Source organism: Zootoca vivipara, chromosome 13 (assembly GCF_963506605.1).
Source record: "Zootoca vivipara chromosome 13, rZooViv1.1, whole genome shotgun sequence".
In the NCBI taxonomy this organism is placed as follows: domain Eukaryota; kingdom Metazoa; phylum Chordata; class Lepidosauria; order Squamata; family Lacertidae; genus Zootoca; species Zootoca vivipara.
The window spans coordinates 2,871,628-2,898,031 of NC_083288.1; the positions used below are offsets into that span (position 1 = coordinate 2,871,628).

The following is a 26,404-nucleotide window of genomic DNA, read 5'->3' on the forward strand; positions in this document are numbered from 1 at the left end:
AAACAGATTAAAATTACTTCAACTTTCTAAGCAGCTAGGAATGTTTTCAGCAGGCGTCGAAAAGGCACCTGCTTGATATCAAGAGGCAGGGAGTTCCAAAGTGCAGACACCACCACATTAAACGATCAAGGAGTTACAAATGCAAAACAGGTATTATGTTACACCTGTAATAGTGCCAGTTCTGCCGACAGAAGCGGTTGAGTGGGCACATGTGGGGTACGGTGATCTCGTGGGTAAACTGATCCCATTTCCCCATGGGTAGAATTCAGTGGCAACCCCCAACCTTGTGAGTTTCAGACCACAAATGGCTCTGCTTCGGGGGCATCTAGATCACAGCCCAACTCAGTGGCTTTTCTTGTTGAGTGACAACAGTGAAGTAGGCCTAGTCATTTTGGCCAAGGGCACAAATCTCCTTCACTGAGAAAAAAAAAAGCAGGTACCTGCAACGCACAGGTTAACATTGTTGTCATTATGAGACATAGAACAAAATAACTGTAAACACTTGAAAAATACAAAATTACAAAACGCTTACAGTGTACCATGTGCTTCGACCTTTAAGAAGGGCTTGTAGAATGTGGGAGCATATAAATATGCAATTTAATCTTAATATACACCCATCTGTGGGTCTTGGGATCTTGCTTTCAATGTTGTTTGCTGCTTATTGAAATTTATTTGTCCGGCTCCCACACCTAAACCTGAAACGATGTCCCTGAACATCTCAGGCTACAATGTCAAGTGATGCCTAGAGAAGGAAGTTCATAGCCTACTCACCGTGTCTCCAGGTCTCCCAGCAACACCAGGAAATCCTGGCTTTCCTTCTGGGCCTTGCTCTCCCTAATGGAACACAAAAAGATCCCACATTCACTGCACTGATTCATCAGCTTCTCCTAACTGAGGCCACGATCCAGAGAATTCATCCCAATGCCCCCAAAGGCTTACTACAAATGTAAAGATCACAGGGAAAGAAAAAGTAACACAGGGCTGAGCACTCCAGGCAACAAAGCCAGGCAAACATGAAGAGAGCACTCATCTCAAGAGAGTCCTGGCATCTCAGGGCCACCGTCTGTCTACTGATTATACATGGTACAGTTTTCAAAAGCTTCATTGAGGTAAAAAGGTAAAGGACCCCTGGACGGTTAAGCAGTGGCGGAGCTTCATGCTTCGGTACTGGGGGATGGAGAACAGGCGGGGCTGGCGTGCGTCCCCGGCGCACGCGTTCTGGGGAGCAGGGCGCGCCGCCTGCGGGGGCGTGGCGCCCAGCGCAGGCGGGGGGACAGCTGTCATGGCACCCCACTGGGATCGTGCTGCCGGGGGCGCTGCACTCCCCCCACATTCCTCTTCCTCCGCCAGTGCGGTTAAGTCCAGTCAAAGGTGACTAGGGGGTGTGGCGCTCGTCTCGCTTCAGGCCAAGGGAGCCGGCGTTTGTCCACAGTCAGCTTTCCGGGTCGTGTGGAGAACAGGACTAAACGGCTTCTGGTGTACTGGAACACCGTGACGGGAGCCAGAGCGCACGTAAACACCGTTGACCTTCCTGCCGCAGCAGTACCTATTTATCTACTTGCACTGGTGTGCTTTTGAACTGCTAGGTTGGCAGGAGCTGGGACCGAGCAACAGGAGCTCACCCCGTTGCAGGAATTCGAACTCCTGACCTTCTGATCGGCAAGCCCAAGAGGCTCAATGGTTTAGACCAGACTGCACCTGCGTCCCTGTCAAATTCACCCCAGATGAGAGATTGAACAAATAGCAAACAGACAAAGCAAGACAAAAAATAGTATACTAAGCTCCAAATAACCTATCCATTCTTAAGGAAATCAGCCCTGAGTGCTCACTGGAAGGACAGATCCTGAAGCTGAGGCTCCAATACTTTGGCCACCTCATGAGAAGAGAAGAATCCTTGGAAAAGGCCCTGAAAGATTGAGGGCACAAGGAGAAGGGGACGACAGAGGATGAGATGGTTGGACAGTGTTCTCTAAGCTACGAACATGAGTTTGACCAAACTGCAGGAGGCAGTGGAAGACAGGAGTGCCTGGCGTGCTCTGGTCCATGGGGTTACGAAGAGTCGGACACGACTAAACGAATAAACAACAACAACAACAAGCTCCAAATATAAATAGTCTGAGCCTTCAGAAAACATAGCAAGAAATAGCAATCTGCTATTGCCCAATGAAGGCCAATGTTATTCATGAAGTCTCTATTTCATCTGCTTCCTACAGGTCATATCTTCTATTTTGAAGATGGAAGCATCCCAAAGCTGGAGTCCCAAAGTATCACTTATGAGGACAACCCAGGACTGGCCTGAGACGTTTTGCCACTGTAGGCAGAAATGCCCCAATGCCACTAGCATGATGCCACTTCTTCACAGATCCTGGCCCCCCTCCCTCCCTCCCCCTGACCATTATGTCCATGTTGCCGCCAACTCCAACATTGCAACTGCCGCCATGACAAGGGCACAGTGGCAAAGGCACAGTGGCAATGGTGAGGACAACAGCACTGTGGGGGGCGGGCGTGGGCAAAGCCCCAGTGGGACTGGCCGTGGTGCCGTGGTAGAGGTGGGAGGCAGGCAGGCCTGCACATGGCTTCACTCAAATTTGCTCCTGAGTTTCTGAAGAAGCTTTATTGAGATTTTACCAGTAGAAACTGGGCTGCCTACCCTCTGCAACTGGGCCTAGAATTGCTCAGTTCTGGTGTATTCCGTGTGTTAACACAAATAGCTGGACCACCGCAGGTTTCAAAGCTGCTTTCTTTGGCTGATACCAGACTGATTCATGATTGTTGACAACATTCTAGGCAAAATGCTTTTAAAGGTTGACTGGTATTGCTTTTCACAGATCCAAAATATGTTCAACAGATGGAATTCATGGAGCAAGTGTCCACATTCTGTTGTTTTCTAAATTACAGCAAGCAAAAACTGTTTCATGACAGAAGCTTTCAATAATTAAGTGATTCACTATGGCACCATTTTCATGTTTCTACTGGCACGGCTCCAGTAAACGAGTTGAGAATACTTCTAGGAAACGAAAAAAATATACATAGTTCACTTCTACTCCAAGGAAATCCAGTGGGCTCAATGGTATTACATGTAGAGAGGAAATGTAGAGACTTGCCTGGTCCCATGCCTGTGTATACCACTAAGAAAGGTAGTTGTACCAGTCCAGTCACTCTCAGGCCTCTCTGCAGGGCAAGGATAACACACACACACACCCCACACACACACTGCCAGCCATTGTCAGGAGAACGGGGAAGACATGGAGCCAACATTTCATTGGACCACATGATATCCCTACAGCCAATGAGCAATGCCTATGGGGCAGAACAGCCTTTTCTGCTGCTATCTTGGTGTGGCAACCCATCTAGTCAGAAACTAGCCAGGCACCTTTGGGACTTCTTCATTGCTTCTTCGGCCAAAATTAGTCTACTTCAGTGGTTTTCAACCAGTGTGCTGTGGCACCCTGGGGTGCCTTGAATGATGACCAGGGGGTGCCAGGGGGAATGATGACCAGGGGGTGCCGCAAGCAACAAGGGCCGTTGTCCTTCTTTCCTCCCCTCATGGGCGTACCCAGTATCAAAGCTAGGGGGGCACACCAGCCACGCCCCCAGCCACCCAATTGGCTAGCTGGCAATGACATGGCCAGGATCCCCCCAGGAGGCATGGTCAACGTCCAGGCCCCCCAGAGGAAAGGGGGCCATTTGCAAGGCAGCACACGGAGCCACCCGCGCTTGCACTCCTGCCTCATTGAAGGAAACCTGGACCTGGACCTGGGCTAACTTGCATGTATGCAAATGAGGTGCTGCGGAGCATTGTGGGGCAGCACTTTCTGTGCTGTGCTCGCTGTGACTTGAAGGAGTGTGGGCTGAAGTTAGCCCAGGTCCAGGTCCAGGTTTCCTTCAACGGAGGCAGCTTCGCTGCCGCTGCTGCTGTTTCGCTTCAGCCAAGCAGGCTGAAGCGGAGCACAGCAGGCAGCGTACCTGCCTGTCCTCTCCAGCTGCCCTGCTTCTAGAGGGGCAGCTGCCCCCCCGGCCCATGCTGGGTACGCCCATGCCTCCCCTCCCTCCTCTGATGCCCTCTTGCATCTCTGCCTCCCAAAGGCTTGCACAGCTCTTGCACAGCTCTTTGTTGCAGCAACCCTGACTACACGCCCCCCTGAAGGAATGGTGCCTCTGGGACTGGCCAGGGGGTGCTTCCCAGGCCCCTGTGGAGCAGTGTGGGGAGGGACCTTTCTTTAGGGCAGGGGGTGGCAGTTACGGCTGCCCAGAGGACTCCCAAGGAGAGGGGAGAGCAGAGGAGGCTGAGGAAACACTCCACAAGGGTGGGTGTTCAAATAAGGATGAGAGGCTGCAAGCTCTGCAGGCAAACGGTGACATTACTGGGGTCCTAAGCCCCATAGAGGTGCCGCAGAAATAATGTACTTGGTCAAGGAAGCCGCAGACTCAAAAAGGTTGAAAACCTCTGGTCTACGTACGGTACTTTACTTTGCCTCATCTCATTGCAATTCCATACATGCACCTAAATGTATGTTGTACACGAAGATGCATATTTTATAGTGTGAGAAAAGAATGTCTTTGCTTCAGTTCAATGCACAAATCTGGAAATGGGACTAGGGATTAACTTCCGGGTATATCTACCAGGGAGAAAGCAAGACATTTTTCTTGGCATTTCTCACATGCCAAAATACATAGGTAAAGGTCAAGAAATGGTTATGTCCAGTCAAAGGCGACTGTGGGGTGTGGCGCACATCTCGCTTCAGGCCAAGGGAACTGGCATTTTCCACAGACAACTTTCCGGGTCATGTGGCCAGCACGACTAAACTTCTTCTGGCGCAACGGGACACCGTGACAGAAGCCAGAGCACACGGAGAAGCTGTTTACCTTCCCACCACAGCAGCACCTATTTATCTACTTGCACTGGGGTGCTTTTGAACTGCTAGGTTGGCAGGAGATGGGACAGAGCTCAACCCGTTGCAGGGATTTGAACCCCCAACCTTCTGATCGGCAAGCCCAAGAGGCTCAGTGGTTTAGACCACAGCGCCACCCGCTCCTTGCCAAAATATATACTGTACATCTTCAAACAGAAGGGTAGATCAGCATGCCTGACATTAAAACACAAGAGCAAGCTCTATACTGGAATATTGGAAATTCTCGGCCAATAATGTGAGATGAGCGCGCAACCCCAGAGTCGGTCATGACTGGACCTAATAGTCAGGGGTCCCTTTACCCTTTAAGTATATGGTCACTTCAGCTAAATCTTTAATTTGTGTTAGATACAAAGTATTTGCCTTTATTTCATTGAAGTCAGTTTATAAATCATGTTTAGTTATTGTCTCACCTTTAAGCCAGGTGTACCTGGCAGTCCACTGTCACCTTTTTCTCCCTAAAACAAAAACAAAATAGTCATTTTAAAAATGGAGAACTAAAATAATCTTTTAAACAAGAAGCTTCCTTGTATACTTTGAAAGGTATTAATCCGTGATCCTTCCTACTTTAGCCTAAACATTATTTGTGGCATCACAGTGCATTTGCATTTATTAGCAAAATCTCAGAAAAACTGTACATTGATTTCACTGACATTTCCCTTCTATAGAAAGAATGGATGCATGAAGATATCAGACAAGTAAAGTTTTTTTGTGCATAAAGACTAGTTTTAAGGAAACCTTTGGTCTAAGAGATTAGTCTTGAAAACACAATCATTATTAACTCCACTGGCATTTGACATAAACATAGTCATAACAAGAAGTTATGGTATAATCAAAATATATAGATTTGCTGTTTGTCTGTAGGAAAGATAGGACAACTGGCGGCCTCCCTGTGTGGATTTTAAAAGGGAAATGCTGTTGCCTAAACTCCTCCCAGTATTCCTCCAGCTTTCATCTCTTTTCTTCCCCTTTTCTCCCCCTCATCTTCCTTTCTGCTTCAGCCTTCCATCTTCCGCCTTGTCATACCTTTAACGTCTTGCTCCTTCCACCACAAGCCACCAGCAAGGCCAAATGATCAAAAGCAGGCATCCCCAAACTGCGGCCCTCCAGATGTTTTGGCCTACAACTCCCATGATCCCTAGCTAACAGGACCAGTGGTCGGGGAAGATGGGAATTGTAGTCCAAAACATCTGGAGGGCCGAAGTTTGGGGATGCCTGATCAAAAGGATAGTTTCCTCCTTCTGTTTTGGGATTTTCCCACACACACCTCCCCCCCAAGTACTTGTAGGGTGGATACCTTGGATTCCCCCCCCCAGCCCAGCTGATACCTCCCTGTGTTGTGCTTGGGTGGTGCCATTTTCTCTACATAAGCACAAATGCTGTTCGTCTGAAAATTGAAAATAAGGGGAATATTGTAGCTGATCAAATAATGAAACCACAAATTAGTTGGGAGTACTTCTAACATGGCAAACTGAATTCTTGCTAGAACAAGTACACAAACGCTCTAGTTGTGTTTTTTTTTAATAGTCTGCTGCATTGATTACCTTTGGTCCCATTGGTCCTTGCAGACCGGCCTCCCCGGCTGCACCCTATAACAAAATATTTATTTATTAATATTTTTATTTTATTAAATTTTTATACCATTGTGTGCTACGGATTTTGAAAGAGCTTGCCTAAAATATGCAATAATAACCAACTTAAAGGTAAAGGTAAAGGGACCCCTGACCATTAGGTCCAGTTGCGGACGACTCTGGGGTTGCGGCGCTCATCTCGCTTTACTGGCTGAGTCGGCATACAGCTTCTGTGTCATGTGGCCAGCATGACTAAGCCGCTTCTGGCGAACCAGAGCAGCGCATGGAAACGCCATCTACCTTCCTGCCAGAGTGATACCTATTTATCTACTTGCACTTTGACATGCTTTCTTAATTTTTTTTTTATTAAAGATTTTCTTGATTTACAAAAATATATGCAATGTCTCTCGTAACATTTTTACAAATCAGTTTCATTTGTTGAGACATTGGGAATAAAGGGGAAAAGAGATAGATGGGTGGGGTTGGGGTTGGGTGATGATGTTTCTATTTTACTTAATATATGTGGGGTTTTTTTTGTCAGCATCGCTTGTGCAGGTTCTCTGCTGTTCGCTTGTGTTCCTTTGGTGATGAGAGATGTTGGGGTTGGCCTAGGGCAGGCATCCCCGAACTGCGGCCCTCCAGATGTTTTGGCCTACAACTCCCATGATCCCTAGCTAACAGGACCAGTGGCCGGGGAAGATGTGAATTGTAGGCCAAAACATCTGGAGGGCTGAAGTTTGGGGATGCCTGGCCTAGGGTATGGTTGTTCATTTGTAGTTGGCTGTGACGTGGTCTTTGTTTCGTGTGTGAGTGGGGTGGGTGGGTGTTTTGGATCAGGTTGACATGCTTTCGAACTGCTAGGTGGCCAGGAGCAGGGACCGAGCAACGGGAGCTCACCCCGTCGCAGGGATTCGAACCGCTGACCTTCTGATCGGCAAGCCCTAGGCTCTGTGGTTTAGCCCACAGCGCCACCCACGTCCCTAATAACCAACTTATTTGTGGACAAAGTAGCAGAGCATCAATGATAAGCATCTTGTGTGCAAATCTCCCCTTCTAGGCCTTCTTATGCCCTAACACTGTACATCAAATGTCACTTTGAATTGTGCCTCTTTAGGGCAAAACTAGACATTACAGACCACAGCATTTCCCCTTAAACTTCATACAACCGGTGACCTTCCTGTGTGGATTTTAAAAAGGAAATGCTGTGTCTTTCATAACTAACACAAAGTGTATATATTGGGACCAGAGAACAAACTGTCTCAACAGATGCAATTCTTGAGCAGAATACTGAAAGCTACAGTGCGCTGCCTATGTCTCTATGGTGTGCTGTCACTGATCTCAAATTCCTCTCTCAATGGTCACCTTGGGAGTAAAATAAAAAAATTCCTTCAGTAGCACCTTAAAGACCAACTAAGTTTTTATTTTGGTATGAGCTTTCGTGTGCATGCACACTTCTTCAGATACAGTGAAATGGAAGTTTCCAGGCACTTATGTAGAGAAGGGGTGGGGAGGGGTGGGGATGGGGAGGGGGGATCACTCAGAAGGGTGGTGGAAATGGGTGATTGACTGACTGATAGCTGTTGATGACCGCAAACGACTGCAAATGGTTTTGCATGAAAAAGCAAGGGTTGAGATGGCTGGAGATCGCTTATCATGTATAATGAGATAAGAACCCGATATCTCTGTTCAAACCAGGTCCCTCCATGGTTTTGAGCTTGGTGATAAGTTGCAATTCAGCAACTTCTCTTTCCAGTCTATTTCTGAAATTCTTTTGTAGTAAGACAGCTACTTTGAGATCTTGTATAGAATGTCCTGGGAGATTGAAGTGTTCTCCTACTGGTTTTTCTGTCTTCTGGTTCCTGATGTCAGATTTATGTCCATTTATCCTTTGGCGTAGGGTTTGGCCTGTTTGTCCAATATAGAGAGCTGAAGGGCACTGTTGGCATTTGATGGCATACACAATGTTAGAGGATGAGCAATTAAATAGTCCTGAGATGGTATGTTGGATGTTGTTGGGGCCAGTAATGGTGTTGTCTGGGTGTATGTGGCAGCAAAGTTGGCATCTGGGTTTATTGCAGGCTCTGGTACCAGTGTCCATGTTAAGTCTGGTGGTTGTATTATTGTGGGTGAGGAGTTGTTTAAGATTGGGTGGCTGTCTGTAGGCAATGAAAGGTCTTCCTCCCAGAGCTTGAGAAAGGGAGCGGTCATTGTCCAGGAGAGGCTGTAGATCTCTGATGATGCGTTGTACTGTTTTAGCTTGGGAGCTGTATGTGATGACTAGTGGTGTTCTGTTATTTTCTTTTTTGGGTCTGTCTTGCAGCAGGTTCTCTCTAGGTATCTGTCTGGCTCTGTTGATCTGTTGTCTAACTTCATCAGGTGGATATTTTAGTTCTAAAAAGGTTTGCTGTAGATCTCTTAGGTGAGATTCTCTGTCTGTAGAGTTGGAACAGATGCGGTTGTAACGTAAGGCCTGGCTGTATACGATGGATTGTTTGGTATGTTTGGGATGGTAGCTAGAAGCATGTAGATATGTTTGTCGGTCAGTTGGTTTTCTGTATAAGGTGGTGTCTATACGTCCATCCTGTATTTTTATAGTAGTGTCCAAAAAATGTATTTCTTGCATAGATTGGTTCATTGTGAGGTTGATGGTGGGGTGAAAGTCATTGAATGTCTGGTGGAAGGTTTCCAGGGTCTGTTGTCCATGTGTCCAGATAATAAAAATATCGTCAATGTATCGCAGGTACAGGAGAGGTTTGAGTGGGTAGGAGTTAAGGAAACGTTGTTCTAAATCTGCCATGAAGATGTTGGCATACTGTGGGGCCATGCGGGTGCCCGTGGCTGTGCCGCTGATCTGGAGGAACAGGTCATCACCAAATTTGAAGTGGTTGTGGGTAAGGACAAAGTGGCAGAGTTTGGTAGCAAAGTCCGCTGTGGTTTTATCTGAAATGGTGTTCCTTATGAAATGGTGTTCTTTATCTGAAATGGTGTTCCTTATGAAATGGTGTTCTTTATCTGAAATGGTGTTCCTTAACCTTGGGAGGTTAAGGGAAGTTAAGCCTTCCTTTCCCTCCTGAAACAACTTGGAGGGTTGGGCAGGGAGGAGTAAGAACTGGCTTCAGAAACAGTGCAGCCTTTCACACAACATGATCCAAAACTTGGATCGAGAATATTTCATTGGAATTGCTTCCTTTCCGGCTGAGGGAATAAGCAGCAGAGTAGCACCAACAGCAACAAGAAAGCTCTTCCTATAACACAGCAGGTTCTAATTACAGTGGTGCCTCGCTTAACGAAATTTTCGCTTAACGAAAGGTTTTTTCTAGCGGAGGTTGCCTCGCTAGACGAATTCGTTTTCGTCTAGCGAATCGCGTTTTCCCATAGGAATGCATTGAAATTCAATTAATGTGTTCCTATGGGCAAAAAAAAATAATTCAAAAAAAATTCAATGCATTCCTATGGGATTCGCTAGACGAATTTTTTCGTTATAAGAAAAGACCCGTGGAATGAATTAAATTCGTCTAGCGAGGCACCACTGTAAATCCTCCTCAAAACATGCAATCTTCTTTTCAGCACCGTGACTTGAAAATACTGAGCTGAGTCACTTCAATGGGCTTGCATGAGAAAAACTATAACAATTTGCATGAGTCTGGGGGAGAATGATGTCATTCCTAATTCTGGTCTAGAACATTTGCCTAATCCTTTCCTTTCGCCCCACCCTGCTTTCCCAGTGACTGTACAGTACTCTCTCCTGTGTGCTCAAGGAAGCCCCAAGCTACTGCATGGTGATTTTCTCTTGGAATTATATGAACACAGGATGTAGCTATGACTACATGGTAAAACATTTCGGGAGCTTCCTGCAGCCAATAGGAAGCCGGGCAGCGTTGCAAAAGGCAGTCCCCGCTCCTGCAGCCAATGGGAAGCTGCGCATGCCTCCTCTGCGTCAGAAAGAGTGCCGGAAATAGTGTTGTTTTTTTTAATTAAAGATTTTCTTGATTTTTTTTAAATTAAAGATTTTCTTGATTTTTTTTAATTAAAGATTTTCTTGATTTTTTTTAATTAAAGATTTTCTTGATTTTTTAAAAAGATTTTCTTGATTTTTTTATTAAAGATTTTCTTGATACCGGAAATAGTGTTTGCGCGTGCGCGCGCACACACTCTGGCTCACCGCGGCGTCTGCGGGACTGTGAACCATCCCAAGCCACAAAAACCTTGCCGACATCTGGTCAAAACAACCCATTGTACTTTCCAGTCACCACTGATGTGGAAGATTGTTAGCACATCTTCTTCCCCTTCAGTGGGTGGTTTGTCACATGTGTAGTGATGTTTAGGTGGGAGGTCTCTCTCTGTCGCCACACTCCAACTTCTATTTGCTCTTCTCCTGAGCACATTTTGTTTCCTGCAGCCCCCAATACAAGACAAAAGATGAATATTTCTTCCACATGCTGCATGCTGAATAAATGCTGGAATTTCCAGCAACCTGATTGAGAGAAGTTGTTTTTGTAAGGTCTCCACACTGAAGCTGTGGGAGGTTGCCTTGGAGACTGTAATGGCAGCACATATGTTGGACTTTAAAATAATAGTAATATGGAGGTCTTGCACGAGACTGCTATCCTAATTTTGGGTCTTCCATTGATGCTGTGTATTTTTAAGGTAGGGATAATGCCTGGTTGGGATGTTAATGGTTATGGGGGCCTATAGGGCACTACTAAGGAGGGAGGGGATACTGCCACCCAGCCTCATCAAATCAAACAGCATGGTAATATAGTTGAATACTGCTCTTTTGCAAAACCTCAGTATTAAAGCAAACAAACAGAAATGGATTTGCTTACCAAAGCACAAGTTTCTAGTTCATCCCTTGTGAAACATCACAGCTGAATGCTGGTAACATTTGATCTTGTGCACTTCTGGTTATTTTTTTATTTTTTATTTACTGCACACACAAAGGTACAGAAATACATATGTGCATGCCTTGCAGAGGGGGCCACACAAAGAAAGCAGAACATGGGGAAGCTCATGTGCCAGTCACACATGTAGAAAAATCAGATATGACTGCAATAGAAAGCCTACATTTGGAAGCAATCTTAGTCAGTAGGGGGGAAATGCAAATATCTGATTAAATAAAATGAGATATTCTGATAGATTATGGCCACAAGGATTTAGAACTGTGGCTGTCAACCTTACTTACATTTCGCCCACTTGGTCTTGAGGTTCCAGGTTCACGTGACAAACCAACGAAGCCTGAGCCTTCCATATCCTAATGTGTTTGTTTTAAAAATGGAAAGTTAAGAGTTATTTCCCCTGTATACTTATCGTAGGGCAAAGGTTTTCTGAAGTAGGTTATTAGACATTTTAAAGCACAATTTAATATCTTTCTTTAAAACTTTCTGCCTACAATAACCCAGTGTTGGGTACAGCAGATATTCAGTAATCTGAACTTTTGATGTAGGAAGCTGGTAATATCAATGAAGTATAACCACAGAGTCCCCAAAGCACAAAGGGCAGTTCTTGAAGGATGGTCATCCTTTCCACTACCATGAGGAAAGTGGGGGCCATTTGCATTCTGATGGTATCACGGTGAAGGTCATCCAAATTCTAGCTAATCCTTGATCTTTTTACAGTCAAAGTCACTGGGTTGGAACTAGAAGAGATTCTGCAAGTTCATTCAGATCCACCCACAACACCATTCATTTGCACGTATATTTAGTTAGAATGCCAACAGCCTTTTTTGTACGTAACAAATTTAGGAGGCATTTCCTCAACTATTCATTTAAAGCAAGGGGGGCTTTACCTCACTATCCCCCCAAGATGTGTTATACAAATTTACCTAAGGTCTAAATATCTGAGATCTCTCTCTTTCACACACCCCCACACACTATAATAGCCACCAGAAAAGCTTGGACAGCAACCCAACTACAGAGCAGCCAATTAAAAACCTCTGATACCCTCCAGGAGGAGTTCAACAGCCACTCGCCATCAGCAGCTTGGCAATTTTTGCAACTTTAACACAGTATTTTGCACAGGCAAAATTCAGACCAGATGCACTAAGGGCATACAAGACCTGTTCTACATGGCACATTCCTTGGCATTCCCTGGAAACTGAACAAATGACTCTATTCTACAGTAAAAGGTGGTAAAGGGACCCCTGACCATTAGGTCCAGTCGTGACCGACTCTGGGGTTGCGCGCTCCTCTCGCTTTATTGGCCGAGGGAGCCAGCGTACAGCTTCCAGGTCATGTGGCGAGCATGACAAAGCCGCTTCTGGCAAACCAGAGCAGCACATGGAAACGCCGTTTACCTTCCCGCTGTAGCGGTTCCTATTTATCTACTTGCATTTTGACGTGCTTTCGAACTGCTAGGTTGGCAGGAGCTGGGACCGAGCAACGGGAGCTCACCCCATCACAGGCATTCGAACCGCCGACCTTCTGATCAGCATGCCCTAGGCTCAGTGGTTTAACCCACAGCGCCACCTGGGTCCCAATTCTACAGTATGCAACACAATAAGTGCAGTCTTGGACTCAACCAGATAACAGTGGAACTCAAAGTTGGAGACTTGCCTAATGCTTGCACATTGGAGAAAAGCCCCACACAGCATTAATCCACCTGCAAGATTAGTTTGAGACTAATTCAACAACAACAACAACAACAACAACAACAACAACAACAACACCACACCGGCACACATCTGTGGGGAAACTTCTGCCCACAGTGAAGCCTAGCTGGGATACTACAGTAATTTGGCTCATGAAGCTGATTCTCCAAGCCACACCCACTTGCCAAAGTGACCCATGGAGGGTGGGGAAACTCAGGTTTTGGCTGCTCAGCCAGATCCCATTCTCTTTAAACACTTTGGCATGTAGGATGTGGACAAATTCCAGAGGTGCAATAGGCCACAAGCTGGCCTGACACACCTTCCTCTGCGGGAATGTCAATTATCAAGAGTTTCCGGAAGAAAAATCAAACTAGAATTAATTAGTCTTAGGTAAATCCCTGGAGATAGGAAATGTCAGTGATTAAATTGGCTAAATGCCTACCCACTGGGGGCTTTCTGAATGGCAGAAAAGAACAGAACAGTCCCATTGGGATATGCTGGCAGCCAAACAAGTAACCCTCCTGCACTCCAAATCCCAACTCACACTAAGCATGGAAGGTTTAATGCAGAACCTTTTGAAATTAGAAGCTCACGAGAGCATCTGGTTTAGCAAGCTACATAAAAACACAAACTTTCAAGAGGTTTGGAGCGATTCCTTCACCAAGTAACTTCCGCAGCCACGCAGAGTGGGAGGCACAGCACATAAGCAGGAACCTTACCAGCTCCCCTTTGTTAAGCTGATCGCACAACTCCACGTTGCTGCCTATTCACTCTGATCCCTGGTCCCCGGCACACAATGAATCAATCCATTACACAAGGAGACCGTGACTGAATACTTGGAAGAAAATACAACTGTATTTCCCACACCTTTGTTTGCCCTGCCGCTTTCCATCGAGGAAACCCGATCTTTAGCACTGAATTGCAACAAAGAGGGTTTTCTGAGGATTGCCATTTGCTCCAATTTAGCGCTAAAGAGTGGATTTTCCAGGGGAGAGTGACAGAACAAAAGCAAAACTGCTTGGAGTCATGACTAGAAAACATGGGACAAGCGGAAAACCACTCAGACCTGTGTGGATGAGCCCTAAAAGAGGTTAAGGGGGAGGAACTAGTGTCGGGGGGGGGGAGCCAAACCATCACTATAGAAGTGCAAACAGCTAATAAACTATCAGTAAGAAGGATTACCAGACGGAGAGAGATCTCTGAGTCAGAGATGTGCCTTGAAACAATCCCTTATCCAGGCCCCTTACTATTCAGATCCTGCCCAATTCCCACTTCCACACAAAATTGTGAACACCTAACATGATAAACTATTCACTGAGGGAAATTTAAAAACCTGCGAGTCCAGAGCCAACTGAGATTGGGAGGGAAAATCCATTTCCGGTTCTGTTGACGAGCTAACCAAGTAGCCAAGTAGGCTCTAACGCTAAAGGGGGTGGCTGGGTGGGGGGCATTTTGTGGGGCAAAATGACCCCTGATATTTTCAAGGCCAAGACTTTTATGTACTCAGCCCCTCCTACCCCTTTTAAAGAGATTACCTCAAATCCAAATCCATAGCCTGAGCCAGGGGGTCCTGGAGGTCCTGGGGGTCCTGGAAGTCCCGGGGTCCCTGGTTTCCCAGGCTCCCCATCATCTCCTTTGGTGCCTGGTAATCCAGTATCTCCAGGGTCTCCCTGAGGGAAAGGAACAGATTATTTTGCAATGTAAAGGTGTGAATCTGCAGAGTGAAGTGGATGGTGGAGAGGAAATGCTTAGGAAGTGGGAGTGGGGGAAATCTATTGTCAGTTACTATATATCTTAATCCTGTTAAACCAAACAATTCACTTCCGCAAGGCGGAAGTCCACCAACTTGAATGGCTTTTTTAAAGAATTAGGCGAATTCATGCAGGGCAAGGGTACTAACCCTGATGCCTACATTCTGCCTCTACTGTGGGAGGCAGCGTGCCTCTGAATACCAGTTTCTGGAAACCACAAGTAGGGAGAGTGCCAGGGCAGATTAAGGCAGCCATCTTTGGTGGCAGAATCACACCCAACCCTGCTGCTGCCTCTAGAGAAGTGAGGGAGAGCGGCGGCAGCTTCCGGAAAGCTGCCACGCAAACCCGGTAAAGGGAACTTTGGTGGAAAGGGCATGGGCGTACCAAGCATGGGACAAGGGGGGCAGCTGCCCCCTAGAAGCAGGGCAGCTGTAGAGGTCAGGCAGGGACGCTGCCTGCTGTGCTCCGCCTCAGCCTGCTTGGCTGAAGCGAAACGGCAACAGCAGCAGCAAAGCTGCTTCCATTGAAAAAAAACTGGACTGGACCTGGGCTAACTTCAGCCCACACTCCTTCAAGTCACAGTGAGCACAGCACAGAAAGTGCTGCCCCACAATGCTCCGCGGCACCTTATTTGCTTCGCTGCTGCTGCCTCGTTTTAGTCACCGCTGCCATTAAAGGAGCGGGCGAGGCAGGTGTGCAAGTGCGGGTGGTTCTGTGTGCTGCCTTGCAAACGGCCCCCTTTCCTCTGGGGGGCGTGGACGTTGACCATGCCTCCTGGGGGGATCCTGGCCACGTCATTGCCAGCTAGCCAATCGGGTGGCTGGGGGCGTGGCTGGTGTGCCCCCCTAGCTTTGATCCTGGGTACGCCCATGGGAAAGGGGGAGTCTGAGGCGGCACCTTCCTGTTTCACAGTCCTGTTGCACCCAGGACCTGCTTCCAGGCTTCCCATAAGCACCTACTTGCCCCTTGGGAGAACAGGAAGTTGGAAAAGCTGGCCCTTTTGCCTGATCCTGAAGGGCTCCTGTTAAGTTCTTATTTTCTTTTTCTTTTTTATGTACTTATATTCTTAAACACTTCTTACATTCTGTTTTCTGTGGAAACATTGCTAAATACAGCATCGCTTTTGCTGCCTCTGGTGAACCAGATAAAACTGAGCTGCCTGCATTAAATTACTCCCAAAAAAGTGAATGGTAATTGTGTAGTGGAAACAAATCCAGAATTAGTTCTTAAATGTTAGACCACAGGCAGTGTCTATGCAAAATCTTGGTACTCTTGATTCCAGTGGAGCCAAACTTTACCAATGAGATATAAGAACTATTATTAAATATTATTAAAGGTGGACCTGTTCAGTTACCTTTGATCCAGGTGACCCCCAAATACCTTGATCACCCTGTAAGATAAGACATATTACTTACTCTATGCAGGCAGGCTGTCTATACACCCTTACATTGCTTGTTATTGATGCAAGTTATTGAATCAAATCCCATAATTATTTGGAATAAGGAAGAATTGAACAGAAGCCGAGAACCGATTATTGGCATAGTAACCATCTCAGCCATCTCGACTCCTCCAACTCAAATTAAGCACAGAAAATATGCCAGTGTTAGCCTTCAGTGAAAAACAAGTGCTTGTATTCCACTTTTAAATACATACCGGTACATTACCTAAGAGATGGGCTTGTATGTGCACTGCCATGTATTAGAAACCAAACCTTATCATGCACTCTGGGGGAAAGCAAGCAAAGGATTCACATTTTAGATAACCTTTTCAAAGTCTTTATGTGGGTACTATAAACAGAACACCATTTAAACTCGGTGAGAATTCAGTTTTATGTCTGAGTGGAGTACTTAATATATAATATAGGTATGTCTGCATTGAGCACATGATTTATAATTTAACCACTCATTAAACATACAGTTCATGGCAGGATTGTGAAAAATACCTGTTCTTTGTCTTCATAGATGTGTATGCCTTGCATGTGGACTATGTACTTAGATCAGTGGCTCTCAAAGGGTGTGATGCGCCACACTGGTGTGGCAGGAACTGGTGGCAAGTATGGCAGAAGATTCAAGGACGACCAAAGAAATAAACACTAGTCTAGTCTAGTCTAGTATACAGTCATACCTTGGTTTAAGTACGCCTTGGTTTGAGTATTTTGAGTTTAAGTACTCTGCAGACCTGTCTGGAACGGATTAATCCACTTTCCATTACTATCAATGGGAAAGTTCGCTTCAGGTTAAGTACGCTTCAGGTTAAGTACAGAATTCCCAGAACCAATTGTGTTTGTAAACTGAGGTACCACTGTAGTATATTATGTAGCTGCATTGTTTTATACCCCCAAAGAATCCTGAAAACTGTAGTTTGCTAAGGGTACTGGGAATTGTAGGTCTGGGGGGGGAACTACAGTTCCCAGGATTCTTTGGGGGACGTCATATGCTTTAAATGTATGTTGAATGCACTTTAATTATATGGTGTGCATCTGCCCCCTATGGGACAGAGCTGTGAATCAGAAAGTCCCTCATTTGACGATCCTGCGCCATGAAGTCACGAGGGGGGCTAAAGCAAGTGGCTCATAAAATCAAAGTAACTTATATATGGTAGTTGTAAGGATGACAACAAAATATGATTTGAGAAGAATTTTCAACAATCAAAACTTTGAGCAATCAAAACCAATTATTATTATTATTATTCACATTGGAATGGTGCTACTGACAGAAGGCATATTATCAAGTATCTGTGTCTGCAAAGCAAATTATTAAATACTGAACATCCACCCCAAATGGAGGATGGCCTAAGTCCGTGGTTCCCCATTAGCTGAGCACAGTGGACCACCTATTTTTTCAAAAGCCAAGCCATGAACCCCCTACTTTTTAAAATGTTCCTATTTCTATGCTAGTTTTTGTTTTGTGAAAGGTGCCATGGACCGCCTGGGGGGGGGGTTGCGCAGTCCCCCCTGGGATCCGCAGACCCACCCATTGGGAACCACTGACCCAGCTCATCCCTCCCCAACCTGCTGCTTCCCCAGGGTGTTTGTAAGCATCTCTAAAACAAACTCTTGAGTTTGCAACTTACTTTTTCTCCCTTTGCTCCTGCAGAACCAGCCAATCCATCTTGACCAGGACGACCGGGTGGACCCTGAAAAATCACAGACATGAGCTATTTGTAATGACACAAATTATAAGGCTGCTTTTTAACGTACAGTATGATGCACTTTTTTTTTAAGGACTCCCCCTCATATGTTCAGCATGATCTTTATAATCTCTTCATTAGTTAACAGGAGTCTGGAATGTCTAGATGATTAACAACTTCTTGGCAGTCGGATGAATGCAATTAGGATAGAACTAATTACAGCGGCAGTCCCATGTCTTAGAATACAGGTAAAAGCAACAGTAGGAAGGTGTTTCAGCAAACAACTGGCAGAAAAGGAAAGGACTCTGTCTCTCACCCACAATTCCCCCCTTGCATCTCCTCACTTTCAGTTGTACTCCCCACTATATCAGCTTATGCTAAAGCCTGGCTAAGTGAAATTCAGTCGTGGGGAAGGGAAGGTATCCACCACTCTTCTCCCACCTGCAATTTCTCCACGTAAAATTGACATTTTATGTTTTGCTTTTAAGCTGTTTGGTGCAACACACGGTCCAAGATGAAGGTTGCTCCCATAACGCACAACTCAGATAAACCTGAAAGCATATGGCTGGACATCTGCACTTCATACAAAGGCTGCCTCTTCTGTGTGATATTGGTCAGCCTTAAATTCCATGAAGGGATTCTTATCACTGCAAGTGATAACCGTGTTGAACAACTTATGTTCCGGAAATGGGGAAACAAAATGTGCTGCAGAGCAGACAGTCTCATTTCACGCAAATTTTCAGAAACAGCAGTCATAAGATGTTTTGTGTTTGTATGAGGGAAGAGATCTGCTTCTTGTCGCAAAGAGAGAATGCTACTTTCTTGCTGCTCCTTTGAGCATGCTGGCAGTGTAAGTAGGTGGTTAAAAACAAAACATCTTGTGCCATACTTCAAACACTACTGTGTACTTGTGAAAATATATGGGAGGTACGGTAACTGTTTATTAAAGAGCTGAAGTTGTAAGTGTTAAGCACACATACTGCTAGTCAAATTCCACCCACAAACTTTTGCAATCAGACAAAACACCTGTAATTTTCAAGTTCTTAGTAAGATGAAAGTTTCCAGTAGCTAAAGGCAGTTTTTACCCATGCATTTTCAGACACGCTTCCTATTAAAAAGTTGTCCAGTTGACAAGGCTGAGATCACCACAGGGGCTACACTGGAAAATCTGCTCTTAGAATTATTTCCCAATTTCATGCCCCAACACAGGTTCTTAAGCAGGTTGGGGTGGAGGTCACTCTAATTCGGTACTTAAGTGGTTAAGAAGACAGGTTTGGGGGCAAACTGAATGCTACTGAATGCCCTCCCAACAGATGTCAAAAAGGAAAACAACTACCAGACTTTTAGAAGACATCTGAAGGCTGCCCTGTTCAGGGAGGCTTTTAATGTTTAATAGATTATTGTGTTTTATTCTTCTGTTGGAAGTCACCCAGAGTGGCTGGGGAGACCCGGCCAGATGGGCGGGGTATAAATAAATTATTATTATTATTATTATTATTATTATTATTATTATTATTATTATTATTGTTACTTGGTAGTCATGTGTGATGAAGCCCACCTTATACACACTTTAACCTTTAGTGCACTTTATTAAATACCATTGAGATAACTAGAAGTTAATCCGAATACACAGTTTAGAAGACAGGGAGTTTCTGAAAAGCCTTCTTTTCAATAAGGCAATAAATCATCTCGCTCAAATTACCCAACTATGCTCCAGTAATCACAGATTGTGTCTGTGATAAATTCTGATTTTACAGACAAATTGTTTGCAAAAAAGAAAGTTTTGAAGGCTGATGTGATGTGCTCGGAATGGACAGCAGTCATAAAAAGAAGCAGCAGCAAAGGGGATGTGAACGAGCCCAAAGGCATGAATCAAGCATTGTGGTGAGCACTTCCCTTCTGCTCTCTTGTGTGACATCCTATGGGCCTTCTTTGGCTCAAAAGCTTTCGGGGAACAGCCCTGGTGGAGTAAATAGCAAGGCTTTTAGAAGCAGCTGTAGGATTTCCCAAGAAGCCCTGTCAGAACCTGGAAGGGAGGGGGGCTCTAGCCCCTGGTGGAGAGACTCCACCAGGCCTGATCCTGAGAGATGCTCAACTCTGGCTGGGAAAGGAGCCATGGCCATCTGCAGTGAGACAACCCCACAGCTGGCATGCTGATTCAACTCACTTCCACCTTCCCTGACCATCTCATCCTTCCTCAAAGGCATCTGCAGCATGCAGGCATGACTATGGAGAAGCTATTGACTAGGGCTAGGCGATATCTGGTTTTCAATATCATATCACCAGCTAAATATCACAATATTTCAATATATCACAATGTTTGACAAAAGGTTGAAAGGTGAATGTGGTAATCCCCTGGCAACTGCTACTACTTACGGGTCTGACAAAATTTATATTTTTAGTGCCAGGGGAATTTGCATTTCCTTTATAAACCAGCCCAAACCAGAAATAATGGATAAAATTTTACAGAATAAAAAATTATTAAAGAAACATAAATATTTCTGCAAGGAAAATTTGATGCATTTAATCATATGAAAATGTATTCAATGATAGCATGCTTCAACTATAACATTACAGATTTAAGGAGAATATATTAATGTTAATATATTAATTTGTTATTAATAATAGCAAATGTGTGAGAAAGCAAGGGGAGAATTGAGAAGAGTTCTAGGGGAGTCAGAGGGTCTGGAGGAGGAAATGAGCACAGAGACAATTGCACACAAACATACACACCAAGAAAGAAGCACATGCAGGTGGGGAAAAGAGGGAAGTGGCCAGAGAAGCGTTATTTTCTTTTCATTTGAAGCAACCATGGGGCATGTTTCTCTGCAGTTTCCTTGGACAAGGGAGGTAGCAAAGGGTGGGGGGGGGGAAGCTACTTTAAAGTTAAGAAGAGGAGCTGCCACCTGCCAGCAGAAAGAGGCTGGGTTAATTTAAAACAAAACCTGTGCTCTGCATTTTCACAAATGCAAAACGCACAAGTGTGCACCCACGTGGGTGGGGAGGGAGGGAGGTGGGGAGGGACAGACAATTGCCCAGCCACCTGGAATGAACAAACCAGCAGGGGAAAGAGGGAAGTGGCTCTTATGCTACAGCGGCATGCTGTTCTTTTTCTTTTTACCCAAGTTTATATTTTTTACGTGAGAACAGGAGCAAAGGGGCTCCGGATTCCGGAAGCCATGCTTCTCCCTAATAAGCCACCTTGCCAGCCTGGTGCCTGCCTTTCAGCAAGAGCCTGGCATCTCTCGAGGGAGGGAAGATCCCGCTTGCAGCCTGTTCAGCTCCCAGGCTCTGGAGACAGAGCCCTCAAGGGCAGAGCCAGGCTGCACACAGGCGTCCGCACCCGAAATCTCCAAAGGAGGCAGGCAAGGGAGGCAGGGAGCCAAGGCAAAGAGTTATCCTGCATTGCACACACGATTTCTCAAATAGTGGTTTTTTTTGTGTCAGCCTGCCGCTGCCGCTACAAGAGGCATGGAAGAGCAGCTGGGGCAGTTAGCAACTGCAACACTGCCCAGGACAGGAAGAAGCATTGGCTTCCCGATTTTTGCAATGTCGTGCTTTTTTACTATCACACACAAGCACACACACAATTCACGATATATTGCCAGGTAATTTTTTTAAACGGTTATCACGATTTGCTCGATATCGATATAAGACAATATACAGTGGTGCCTCGCTTAACGAATGCCCTGCTTAACGAAAGGTTTTTTCTAGTGGAGGTTGCCTCGCTAGACGAATTCGTTTTACAAAAAATTCGTCTAGCGAATCGCGGTTTCCCATAGGAATGCATTGAAATTCAATTAATGCGTTCCTATGGGCAAAAAAAAAATTCGAAAAATTTCAATGCATTCCTATTGGATTCGCTAGACGAATTTTTCATTATAAGAAAAGACCCGTGGAACGAATTAAATTCGTCTAGCGAGGCACCACTGTATTGATATGTCACCCGGCCCTACTCTTGACCTGGTGAAAGAGAGCGCTACCATGGCCACACCTGTGCCATCCTTTGCATGGCAAGTAAAGAAAGGTGGATTAGGTGCTGCCATGCTGCTAATCAGTACTTGATCTCGGGCTAATATATGAAGCTAAAGTTCTCACAGAACAAATACTCACACGAGGACCTGGATGCCCAGCGGCTCCACCTTTCCCATTCTCTCCTGGCAACCCAGGAATTCCTGCATTTGAATCTGGTGCTGGCAGTCCTGGAGCACCAGGCAGACCTGGAGGACCTGGAGGTCCAGGGGCACCCTAGATAAAGCAGGTATATTGAGATTAAGATTTTGCTCCTGTTCCCTCAGCAGTGAACTCACCGGGACACCCTGAGAGGCTGATGTCTCTCAGCTTCACACAACACAACACAGCACAGGAACAATAATACTTGTTTACTTCAGAGAGTTCCTACGACAATGGATGTGAAATGCCTTATTATAGTGCTATAAGTAATGAGAATGCATTGGATGTTCTTATTCTAGGCTATTTAATATGATTTTCAGAAAAATCCAGAATCCCCAGAGTATAATTTTCAGGTTAAGAATCCACAGGACTTTGTAAAATTGCACCTCAGAACAAACTGATCTCGGTGTGACAGTGAACCAATTAGTTCTCAGGCTCCTCTGTCATTTCAGGTGTCATTTAAAGAGAGGTTTAGACCACAGTTTAGTCCACTGGGTAGGGTTTATTTCGTAGCCTATGTCGTGCTTCCATTGCATTTTGACTGAGGTGAGGGGATTTATGGGATTCTGGAGCAGTGTTTTGTATATTGCGGATACCATCCCCTTGCTGTCTCCCTCTGCTGTCAGGAAAAGGTTTTCGAAGGAGGATGCCTTCACCCTGGTGTGGCTCCCCTTTCTTATACAAACAGCCCGACAAGACAACAACAAAACCCCACCAACAGCATACGAATCAATATGGCTATGTTGACCCAATACAGCACTACTGTACAGGTTTTTCTCTTATTGTGATGCTAGTGTCTTGTATCTTTAAAAGTACTTTGTGATTTGAAAAGCCTTTACAGGTTAGCAGTAGCCATCAGAACCTACTTACCCTTGGAAATTCTATGTCAGAGTCACCAGAGCCAGAGGCCTCCATTTCCACTCTTCTCTGAAACAAACAACATTAATTTTAGAATATTGTTAGTGGGAAGTGAACTCCACATTCCAGTAATTCTCTTCAACATTGCTTAAAATTCCTCAGACATTTTCCCTGAGCGGGGATGTTCTAGTTTGCCCCAAATTATATTTTAGGTGAAACTAGGAGCCAGCCTAACTCTTACTCCATGTCAGAGAACTTTTTTCCAGACTCACTGGAATTCCTTTGGCTTTTCTTAATAGTCATCAGATGATTATGCCCAAGCAGGAATTTCAGTGATGATAACTCTAATATTATCCTGTAGCGAGAAGACACTGGCAGAAAAGGTGGATGGATAAATCTGTTGATGGATATAGAGCTGTGATTCAACTTTGTAAAGGGCCAAGAAGTTAACACCAGGAGCTCTGTAAACCACATCTGAGCACCTTCCTCTCTGCCTCAGTGTCACAACTTGCAGCAGTGTCAATGCCTGTTGTCGGTTGTGTGTGATTAAAAAGGAAAACCAAAACCAAATTAGATAAACACAAAGAGCAGACTCAATTGAGGTGCCAACTGCCTGGGGAAACAAAAATGTATTTGCACTGACAATGCAGGTGCTCGGCAAACTTCCCTGGAGAGAGCATTTCACAGCCGAGGGGCAGCCACTGAAAAGACCTGTTCTCCCACGGCCACTTTCCATGTCTTTCTTGCAGGAGGTGCATGGAGTGTGAAGGCTAAGCTGACACCAGACTACACTTGCTCCTCGATCTGTGGACTAATGGCACTTTTCTTCCCAGAGAAAAACAGAGGTGTGTCGAAGAGGAAGAATGGAGGGCCATGGTGACTGGGGTGTGTGTGCCAAGGGGGGAGAATAATTCATGAATCTGACCCACTCACATACAATTCCAAGTGCTTCATGTCTTATATTGACATTAAAATCCCCCCCACCTCTCCATGCTCTCTCATTTTGGGCACCTTTCTGCCTCCCTGGCTGGCTGGGGACAAGAGTGCCTGAACTACCGTGTTTCTCATATTATAAGACATGTCTTATATTTATTTTTTCCTCAAAAAAACACACTATGGCTTATTTTCAAGGGATGTCTTATTTTTTTCCTCCTCCTCCTGCCGCGGCCGGCATTGCTGCTGCGCCTATCACTATGTCTTATTTTCGGGGTATGGCTTATATTCCTTGAATGCTTAAAAATCCTGCTATGGCTTATTTTATGGGTATGTCTTAAAATATGAGAAACAGGGTAAGGGTAGGGAGATAAGGTGTGGGGTGGCATTTGTGTGTGTCCAGCATTTGATGTCGGACTTAGGGGCATGCTCTTGCACTCTGCTTTACACGAGAATGAGGCAGGCAAATGAATAACCTAACCAAACGTCCACCATCACGTTTACTTTGAGCCAGGATTCTCCGCCCGCTCAGCTTGGCCATGCCTATTCCCTCCAGATTCCTCTCAACCTGTCCCCTCTCTGAGACATGGGTTGTTTCATGTGACGTTTCGCCAACAGAAGCTCAATGCAACGTAAGGCTGGAGAGACAAACAAACAGAGGAGCTGTTCCACATAGCAAGCACTCAAACTCACAAATCCCGTGGATGGAGCAGGAGGCCCAGGAGGCCCCGGAAGCCCAGGGGGGCCTGGTAATCCTATGCCAGCATCTCCCTAGAACAAGAATAAAGATGGTGAAGTTGTGAGGGGTTTAGAACATACACGTTAAGTTAATGCACACCCACCTCATGAGCCTTGCTGAGAACTGGGTGGATGAGCTGAGGGGAGCTGACCCCTCTCAGCTTTGTACACCTGGGAATGCTGTATGCAGCACCAACGTAGACGAGACTTAGCAGACTTACTAGATTTTTTTGTCTAGTCTGAACTGCATTTTTATGGTACGTTTATTGTTATTTTAATCCAACAATTATGGAACTTTGGTGAATAGTGGTATATAAATATTTTAATTACACAAATAAAGTAAACTTTATGAAAAGTATGTGATACTTTTTCATAGAATTGTAGTAAAGTTGAAGGAACTCTTAAGGGTCATCCAGTCCAACCCCCTGCAATTCAGGAATCCCAACTAAAGAATTCCTGAGAGATGACCATCCAATCTCTGCTTAGGGCAGGCATCCCCAAACTTTGGCCCTCCAGATGTTTTGGACTACAATTCCCATCTTCCCTGACCACTGGTCCTGTTAGCTAGGGATCATGGGAGTTGTAGGCCAAAACATCTGGAGGGCCACAGTTTGGGGATGCCTGGCTTAGGGAGTCCATTCCACTACCCAAGAGCTCTTACTGACAGAAAGTTCACTTTTATTCTGAGACTAAAATTGGCTGGACCTTACACCACAGTTGCCTTAGCTTCCATGATGGTAGGCAGAATAGGGTGTAATCCAATAAAATGGGATCCATTTCAGAAGTTGTGGTCTCAGAATGTAGCCAAGGTACTTGGAGTTCAGCTGACTGCCTGTGTACTCAACCCTGCTTATATGTCTTGCTGGTGTTAAAGACCATCTAGACATTTAAACCCATTGCTACATACTGAATTTGCTTCTGTAGGGACCCAGGTGGTGCTGTGGGTTAAACCACATAGCCTAGAGCTTGCTGATCAGAAGGTCAGAGGTTCGAATCCCTGTAACGGGGTGAGCTCCCGTTGCTTGGTCCCAGCTCCTGCCAACCTAGCAGTTCGAAAGCACGTCAAAAATGCAAGTAGATAAATAGGAACCGCTACAGCGGGAAGGTAAACAGTGTTTCCTTGTGCTGCTCTGGTTCGCCAGCAGTGGCTTTGTCATGCTGGCCACATGACCTGGAAGCTGTACGCCGGCTCCCTCGGCCAATAATGCGAGATGAGCACGCAATCCCAGAGTCGGTCACGACTGGACCTAATGGTCAGGGGTCCCTTTACCTTTACCTTTAATGCTGCTACAAGCCTTTTAAAATGCACTCACAACATGGGCATGTCATGTGGCTTCCTAGGAGATGTGCAGTTATGTGTAGAACCATCACTTCCTACATGGAAGAAACATGGGAGTGCCTTCTGCCAAAAGCTTCTGTCATAGGTGAAACCGCCTTAGTTCACAGGATGCATCAATTCACATGACCCACGATTCTCATGGCAATGAAACACAACTGTCTTTTTTAAAAAATATCAAAACAGTGCTTACCTTTTCTCCTTTAAGGCCAGGTTCGCCCTTTAACCCTGGAGAGCCCTGAAGTCCTGGTTTACCCTAAAAGAGAAGGTATATTAACATCCCTTTTCCATTAGCATTATGCTATACTAAAAGGCTGTAATTAAAATAGTGTGGTGCGCCAGCAATCCCCTTCCCCCAGCTGCACCAGCCAGTGTGCCTGGGAATGGAATCATATTTGGTTCCTGAAGCATCCCACCTA

The 26,404-nt window shown here is 45.4% G+C and overlaps 1 protein-coding gene across 5 annotated transcripts in view; it reads right to left on the reverse strand.

The window, feature by feature from the left end:
* COL15A1 (collagen type XV alpha 1 chain) overlaps positions 1-26,404 on the reverse strand; it is a 138,198-nt gene that overhangs the window by 39,656 nt on the left and 72,138 nt on the right. For all 5 annotated transcript variants that reach the window (XM_060282155.1, XM_060282154.1, XM_060282153.1 and 2 more), the window contains 11 exons: positions 26,179-26,241; positions 24,605-24,682; positions 22,991-23,047; positions 22,061-22,195; positions 17,891-17,953; positions 16,173-16,208; positions 14,603-14,737; positions 11,664-11,732; positions 6,455-6,499; positions 5,324-5,368; positions 772-834 (listed from right to left, as the gene is read on the reverse strand). In XM_060282155.1, the coding sequence (XP_060138138.1) occupies positions 772-834; positions 5,324-5,368; positions 6,455-6,499; positions 11,664-11,732; positions 14,603-14,737; positions 16,173-16,208; positions 17,891-17,953; positions 22,061-22,195; positions 22,991-23,047; positions 24,605-24,682; positions 26,179-26,241 (789 nt within the window). The remainder of the gene's footprint in view (positions 1-771; positions 835-5,323; positions 5,369-6,454; positions 6,500-11,663; positions 11,733-14,602; positions 14,738-16,172; positions 16,209-17,890; positions 17,954-22,060; positions 22,196-22,990; positions 23,048-24,604; positions 24,683-26,178; positions 26,242-26,404) is intronic.